We start from the raw sequence: 8,378 nt of genomic DNA, 5'->3' as shown, positions 1-8,378 counted from the left end.
ATTGGGGGGCTGCTGGGCAGGGAAGAAAGTTGGAAGTGGAGAGAGAAATGGAGGTGTGTGGCTGCTGGATTGGGGGAAAGCGGAGCGGGGAGTGGGGATGTTGAGCAGGAAGAGGTAGGAAAGAGGTGGTCAGAGGTATTCTGGGTAGGGAAGGGGAGAGAGAAGGGCAGAAAGAGGAGCAGGGGAGAGAGGGAACACGGGGTAAAGAATGTGGGGGGTGGAGGTGTTAGGAATGTTGGACAGGGATATGAGCATGCGAAAGGATGATTGAGTAGTTGGGAGAAGTGAGGGGTGATGGGGGCATGGAGGGGAGTGATTGGGAACTATGTCAGTTTTGAGAATAAGCATTTATTCTCTCTATGAACTTTGCTTAGTGTAGGAGGAAATATATTTTTGTTTCTCATCTCCAGTTTTGCACTGCATACAGAAGGTGGTCTTATTTATTTTTATTTATTTATTATTTTTATATACCGACATTCTATCTCAATTGAGATATCAATTTGTATGCAGACAATGCAGGGATCTGTATACTATCGTGCAGAATACAAATTATTTTCACAACTTTTGAATTTTGGGCTATTTTTGGGCTATACTGGGTGACCAATTGGGCTGAAAAAAATTTTGACATCTGGCAACACTGTTTGCCCTAGAGCCAGGCCTGTGTATAAAGAGTTGTAGCAGGGCACCTGATCTAATTTACACGTCCCAATAGGAGGCGTATTGCTATTCTAGAGTACCTTTGAACTCCAGCTGGCCAAGTCCCGAGGGAGGCAATGGGAAACAGAGGGTGAGTAAAACTGAGGGGAGGGAAGGGGTGAGTGACCGAGGGGGAGGAGGATGAGTGACCGAGGTGAATGAGTGAGGGAGAAAAAGTGTAGAAAGGTGCTGTGTTCGAAAATGGACTGAAAAAAAAAATTTAATGTAGCCCTTTGTTACCGGCTTAACAGCTTGTATGTTTATATTTAGTCCTATGATGGGCATGTGTTCAGTGTGTTATGCATGTGAGCATCTTCTCTCAGGTGTGTCCTAATAGAAAAAAGGTTGAGAACCACTAATTTAGAGGCAGGAGGCAACACTGAACAGAGCAACCTTGATTTTTAGGTAGCGCTTCAAAACCTCTGCTAATGAGTGTCCACCAATTCCCCTGCATGCCACATATTTGCCAGCACACTTTTCAAACCCAAACTGTGTGCGAGAATTCAATATCTGCACAACACATACATTTTTTTTAATTTTCACTTGATTTTACAATATTGCACTGAATGTGCAGGGGTCAGCATGGCTGGGACAAAAACAGATAGTGCCCTAGGGGGGTTAAGGACAGATTCCCCACCCTGGACTTGCTTCTAAATTAGAAGTTCTAATACATATTGAATGGCACGGCTCTGCACACTGAACATGACAACCTTGATTTTATTCTTTTCTATCAATTTGTTTTACTTTTTTATATACACTGTTAATTTTGTAAATTTGTATGCAGACAATGCAGGGATCTGTGTACTATCGTGCAGAATACAAATTATTTTCACAACTTTTGAATTTTGGGCTATACTGGGTGACCAATTGGGCTGAAAAAATTTTTGACATCTGGCAACACTGTTTGCCCTAGAGCCAGGCCTGTGTATAAAGAGTTGTAGCAGGCCACCTGATCTAATTTGCACGTCCCAATAGGAGGCGTATTGCTATTCTTTAGAGTACCTTTGAACTCCAGCTGGCCAAGTCCCGAGGCTAAGGAAGTGGAACAAACTGCCAATGTGACGTCAAAATGGAAAAGAAGCGTCCAATGGAAGCGCGCGGTGACGGGGCATCGGTGCATTGTTTTTTTCAACACTCGCAGGCGAATTTGGTAGAAAGCGCTTAGCCCGAGTCCGGGGCGAGGGGCGGGTGATGGAGGGCACCGGCGGGGAACTGGATTACACGCCTCTGCTAAATTGGCCGCCCCTGGCGGGCGGGCTCCCGGACTGTACCTCCTGGCTGCTAGGCGCCATGCTCTTCCTGGCCGGGTACTTACTGCTGCAGCACCTCTGGAACTTCCACCGGGCTGTGTCCCGGAACGTACCCCCGGGGCCCCGGCCTTGGCCCATCCTGGGCAACTTCCTCTTCCTGCTCCTGCCGGGGCTAGTGGGCAAGGGCTCATCGCTGGAGAGCCGTCGGCGCACCTTCCTTTTCCCGCACATTGTCCTGAACGACCTAGCCCAGATCTACGGCAACGTCTTCAGCCTCTTCATCGGCAGCCGCCTGCTGGTCATTCTCAGCAACTTCGAGACGGTGAAGGAGGCGCTGGTGACCCATGCCGATGTCTTCTCCGACCGGCCTAACCTGGCTATGGTCATCCACGTCACACAGCAGAAGGGTAAGAGCTCGGGATGGGGGTGGGCAGTGTAGCCGGTAGATCCCTGCCAGAAACTGCAGCTGTTTAGGTTCTTTTTAGCTCTACAAAGCTCCTACTGCTGTCGCCGTGCCCGCCTGGCTGACTGTACACACTCGCATATTATGATCGGGGCCATCTCTGTGGACTTGCTACTAGGCAGCAATTTGAAGCAGAACCTCTCCCTGACATAAAAACACACCTGCCAAATTTTGGTGACATCGGTGCATGGAGAGCGCCCCCTTCCCCCAGTTCAGTTTCCCCTCATTCCGTCCTAGTAATGAGGGGAACCCGCTGTTTGCTAGGGATATAAAATATAACCTTATCAATATGTATTAATTTAGATTATATTTATACAGATTATAAATATACAAGCATAACATGTAAAAATCATAATGTGTGTGTTTGTAGGTGCAAGCCCAGCACTATTACCTCCCTTTGCCCCCCCTCCCCCCACCTTCCCAGCACATAAAACTGAGAGCATACAATACCAGTTGCCAGGCAGTCTCTTTGTGGAGAAATTCAGGCCACAGCTTTATTTAACATACAAGGTACAATGACATCTCAATCATCCTAACTGGCTATTTAAGGTTTGGCTTACGATATGTATGTATTCAGTCAACCTACATTGTCACTCGCAGCCGGGTGGGGGGGGGGAGGAAGTTCTAGGAGAGAATTTGGGACTAGTTGTAGCTGGTCCTCTATAGGACTGTTACTGAATTCATATTTGAATGTTTGTTCTGGGGAGTGAATTGACTCCCATGGGTTTAGACAGCATAGGGGGGTTCGAGGCTACGGAGTTTTACCTCACCCCGTCGCCTTGGTTCGGTCGCTGTAGGGGTGTTGCGGTTTTGTTCCTGCTCGCTTCGTGTGTCCGGTCCTAGTTGGCCTTGTTCTTCGGCTTGTATTGGTTGGTTTTGGTCAGGGATGGAGTCTGAGGTGGCAGCCGAGGACGGAGAAATAGGGGGGATCGCAGTTACCAGTGCACCCGGGGTCGGAGTCCGCTGGCCTGATTCGCCAGGTAAGTCATACCGTGACGATGGACCCTGTTTCGGCTCTGAGGGAGATTTCCCTCGCAATTTGGCGGGCCATGGGGGAGCGGAAGACGGGACTGGAAGGAAAGAGGTGCAGCTGTGCTCCCGAGCCCGTAGCGCAGCAGGCGACTAATAATAATAAGGGCTGTCCTGAAAGTGACAAGGTTTCCGGTCAACCAATCGGTCCAGTCCCTGCATTGGGAATTGAGGGGGCACAAAAGAATGATGTTCCTCTGAGCTGGTGCTTGTCAACTGTGAATCCTAACAGTGCCTCGGATGACGCCTCTGTGGCTGGTTCTGGGTCCGGGCTTCCATCCCTGGGGGAGGGGAGATAGCAGAGTTGCTTACCTGTAACAGGTGTTCTCACAGGACAGCAGGATGTTAGTTCTCACATATGGGTGACATCATCAGGTTGGAGCCCAATCACGGAATACTTTTGTCAAAGTTTCTAGAACTTTGACTGGCACCTACTGGGCATGCCTAGCATGGCACTAACCCTGCATCCAGCAGGGGTCTCCCTTCAGTCTTATGTATAGTAAAAAGAGCGTGCGAAAAATAAAATAATAAATCCACGGAGTGGCGGGTGGGTTTCATGAGGACTATCGTCCTGCTGTCCTGTGAGAACACCTGTTACAGGTAAGCAACTCTGCTTTCTCACAGGACAAGCAGGATGGTAGTCCTCACATATGGGTGAATAACAAGCTGAGGATGCCCGCGCATGTTCCAAAAACACCCAAATACATGCAACAGGCACAAAACAGGGGTAGTTCTTTGGATACCGGGCAGCCTGAAAAACCCAACGGTTATAGGAAGGAAGTTGGGTATTAAGCTGAGAATAGATTGCGCAGAACAGACTGGCCACAGATAGAATCTTGAGTGCCAGCTTTGTCCAGGCAATAATAGTCTGCAAAGGTATGGAGAAAACTCCACGTTGCAGTTTTGCAGATATCAGCAAGAACGAAGGTGTGCTACCGATGTTGCCATTGCTCTAATGGAGTGCATTTTAATGCGTCCCTGGAGCGGAAGGCCTGCTTGTTGGTAGCAGAAGGAAATACAATCCGCCAGCCAGGAGGACAGGGTCTGCTTTCCTACCGGGATTCCCAGCTTAAGCTTATCAAAGGAAACAAAGAGCTGGGTGGACTTCCTATGGCCTGCAGTGCGTTCCAAATAAAAGGCCAGTGCATGTTTGCAGTCCACCAGGAAGTGAGTGGGATTTCGGAAAGAAAGTAGGCAGAACTATGGATTGATTTAAATGAAACTCAGATACCACTTTCGGTAGAAATTTAGAATGAGTGCGAAGCATCACCCGATCATGAAGAGATTTCGTGTAAGGGGGTATGTAACCAGCGCCTGTAGCTCACTGATGTAGAGGAGGCTTGAGGTGAAGCAAGCCCTTCATAAAGTACACTGCCAGGGGCTGTGTTGAAATAGAGACATCCCCTGTACCCCTATGGAAAGCGGCTACCGCACTGACATGCACCTTGATGGAGGAGGTTTGTAAATCCGACTCCGAGAGATGCCAGAGGTAGTCTAAAAACAGAGTCATGGGGCAGGTAAAAGGGTCTAACGCCTTTGAAGAGCACCACAACAAAAATCTTTTCCATTTAGAATAAGATCTTCTAGTGGAAGGCGTTCATGAAGCTATTAGGACCTGGGATACAGAGTCCGAGAGGTTGAGCAGCTGCAGAATTAACCTTTCAACATCCAAGCTGTCGGTGACAATGCGTGAAGGTTGGGATGGCGCAATTGTCCGTTCCTCTGCGATATCGGGGACGGATCCGTGCCTAGGCAAATATGCGGACACACTGAGAGGTCCTGAAGGATGGGAAACCATGCCTGTTGCAGCCAGTAGGGGGCAATGAGAATCATTAGGCCCTTGTCTGTGCGTAGCTTCACAAGAGTCTTGCTGATGAGAGGAAGTGGTGGGTAGGCATAAAGGAGGCCCTTCGCCCAGGATAGGGCGAACGCATCCCGTGGTGGAACTTGGCGACTGCGATGTAGGGAGTAGACGTTGTCCACCTTGTGATTGTGAGGCAATGCAAAGAGGTTGATGCTCTGATAACCCCACTTCCGAAATATCTAGTCCGCCACTAAAGGGTTGAGGGACCACTTGTGGGGCTGAAACTCTCGACTGAGAATTTCTGCTAGAACGTTGTCCACACCCGCCAGGTAGGTCGCTCTCAGAAGCATGGCCTGAGATAGAGCAAACGTCCAAATTTGTGCTACCTCTTGACATATCTGATCACTCGGAACTCCAGAAAATGTATTTGATGTTGTGATTCCTCTGCCAACCAGGTACCCTGAGTCTGCAAGTGGTTGACATGCGCTCCCCAACCTAGAGTGGAAGCATTGGTCATTAAGATTATTTGAGGTTCTGGAGCTTGAAATGGTAGACCTTGAAGCAGGTGGGACTCCTGGATCCACCATGCCAGTGAGAGGCGAAGTCGCCTGGTGATGTGGACAATGTTGGACATTGGATGATGTGCCTGTGACCACTGGGACTTTAATGTCCACTGTGTTACTCTCATGGCCAGACGAGCCATTGGGGTAACATGGAACGAGGGCGCCATATGCCCCAGTAAGATGAGTACATAACGAGCCATTGTGGTTCGGCGAGACTGAATAACATGCACCAGCAACACCAGCGTGTGAGCTCAGTCCCTGGGAAGAAAAGCCTTTGCTTGGATCATGTCGAGATCCGCTCCAATGAAGGAGAGGAACTGAGACTGAATTAGGTGAGACTTCTGATAATTGATTAGAAATCCCAATGATAGTAGTAGCCGCACTGTAAAATGGAGAGAGTGAAGAACTCCTTCCGATGACTGAGCTCTCGGCAACCAGTCATCCAGATAAGGATGGACGTGAGTATCTAGTCTTCTTAAGTATGCGGCTACGACTGTCAGGCATTTCATGAAGACATGAGGGGCTGATGCGAGGAATCGGAGGTACTTTCTGTGAGGTGGGGTAATTGCGATGTGCATGTATGCGTCTTTCAGGTCCAGAGAGCAAAGTCAATCCCCCTGTTGGAGAAGTGGGAGTAAGGAACCCAAGGTTACCATCCGAAACTTCTCTTTCCGAAGATGTTTGTTTAGATTCCTAAGGTCTAATATCGGGCAAATGCCTCCTGTCTTTTTTGGTTTTAAAAAGTATCAGGAGTAGAATCCGTGTCCCTTCTAGGAAAGAGGAACCAGTTCAATGGCATTTGCTTGCAGAAGGGAAGTTACTTCCTGCTGCAGATGATGATAGTGGTCGGAGGAGGTCCACCCCGGCCGAGGTAGAATGTCCGACAGGACAAAGAAGAAGTTTAGATAGTAACCTTGAGCTACGACAGACTGTACCTACTGGTCTGTGGTGAAGTGGGATAGCCGGCCGCCGACTGGCAGATATGGCAGAGGGGGATGATCTTCGCTCCTGAGCTGGAAGTCAAATTCCCACAGCAGGACTAGGCTGGGCAGGAGGTTTTCTGAGTCCGTGGCTGGCATAGTGCAGGCTTTTGGAATGGGCGGGACGGACGAGCCCGTGCCGATGGGGGATAATATCTTTGGGCTTTGTATGCTGGTCATTTCGTCTCCCGTCAAACTCAGCATGAGCGGCCGAGAGCTAACTGAGTGTTTCGTTGTGATCCTTCACCCGGGCCACCATCTCCTGGATCTTTTCACCAAAGAGGTTATACCCTATGCAGGGGAGGTCAGCCAAACGATCTTGCACCTCCAGGCAGAGATCTGAAGACTTCAGCCAAGCCCAACGCTGAGCACTGATGCCGGCCGCTGAGAATCGGGAGGCTGTATCGAAGACATCATACGCCTATCTGACCTCATGTTGTCCAGCGTCGAAGCGCACAATATTGCATCGGCCCAACTATGCCTCAACTAAAATTTTTTTCCTTTAAGAAGATCCTGTGTTATCTCATTCTGTTTCAGAAAATGTGTTAGCTGAATATATAAAAAATAATCTCTTTTAAGAACATAAGAAAATGCCATACTGGGTCAGACCAAGGGTCCATCAAGCCCAGCATCCTGTTTCCAACAGTGGCCAATCCAGGCCATAAGAACCTGGCAAGTACACAAAAACTAAGTGTATTCCATGTAACCATTGCTAATGGCAGTGGCTATTCTCTAAGTGAACTTAATAGCAGGTAATGGACTTCTCCTCCAAGAACTTATCCAATCCTTTTTTAAACACAGCTATACTAACTGCACTAACCACATTCTCTGGCAACAAATTCCAGAGTTTAATTGTGCGTTGAGTAAAAAAGAACTTTCTCCGATTAGTTTTAAATGTGCCCCATGCTAACTTCATGGAGTGCCCCCTAGTCTTTCTACTATCCGAAAGAGTAAATAACCGATTCACATCTACCCGTTCTAGACCTCTCATGATTTTAAACACCTCTATCATATCCCCCCTCAGTCGTCTCTTCTCCAAGCTGAAAAGTCCTAACCTCTTTAGTCTTTCCTTATAGGGGAGTTGTTCCATTCCCCTTATCATTTTGGTAGCCCTTCTCTGTACCTTCTCCATTGCAATTATATCTTTTAGATAAGGAACGTTTTATCCTGTATAGATACAAAAGAGATCACCCACTTTCCATCCCACACCTGTTCAATAAAGTCAATCCCAAATGTTTCCAACATAAACGCCCTACTAGATGTACCCAACCCAAACTCCTTATTATGGTGGAAGGGAAAGCAGAAACAGTACCTTCTCTCCGCTATTAAAATCCATTTCCACTTGTCCCACAACTCAAGAGTCAATTTGGAATATGGAAATATTCCCACCACTGCATATCTTGCCCATTTGGATAACCATATCAAGGAATCTAAAGACGTAAGTCATTTTCAATCTGAATTCACCTTTTAGATCCTATCAGTCTATGCCAATCAATCACTGCTGTCATCTGAGAGGCTACATAGTACTACTGGAGATTAAGTACCCCCACACCCCCACTAGCCTTTGATAGGTACATACCTTTCCCCACCACC

The 8,378-nt window shown here is 48.0% G+C and overlaps 1 protein-coding gene across 2 annotated transcripts in view; it reads left to right on the top strand.

Annotated features, from left to right (window-relative positions):
- Positions 1-1,650: 1,650 nt before the first annotated feature.
- Positions 1,651-8,378, top strand: part of LOC115088484 (cytochrome P450 2U1-like) — a 62,661-nt gene continuing 55,933 nt past the window's right edge. Inside the window, exon 1 of one of the 2 annotated variants that reach the window (XR_003855792.1) lies at positions 1,651-2,353. Coding sequence is in view for 1 of the 2 variants with exons in the window: in XM_029596754.1 (XP_029452614.1) it covers positions 1,888-2,353 (466 nt within the window). In the remaining variant the exon portion in view is untranslated. The remainder of the gene's footprint in view (positions 2,354-8,378) is intronic. The other variant, XM_029596754.1, reaches the window with a different exon arrangement.

This window comes from Rhinatrema bivittatum, chromosome 1 (assembly GCF_901001135.1).
Source record: "Rhinatrema bivittatum chromosome 1, aRhiBiv1.1, whole genome shotgun sequence".
Classification (NCBI taxonomy): Eukaryota; Metazoa; Chordata; class Amphibia; order Gymnophiona; family Rhinatrematidae; genus Rhinatrema; species Rhinatrema bivittatum.
Note: the sequence above shows the minus strand (reverse complement) of the source record. Positions and strands in the feature narration are given on the sequence as shown.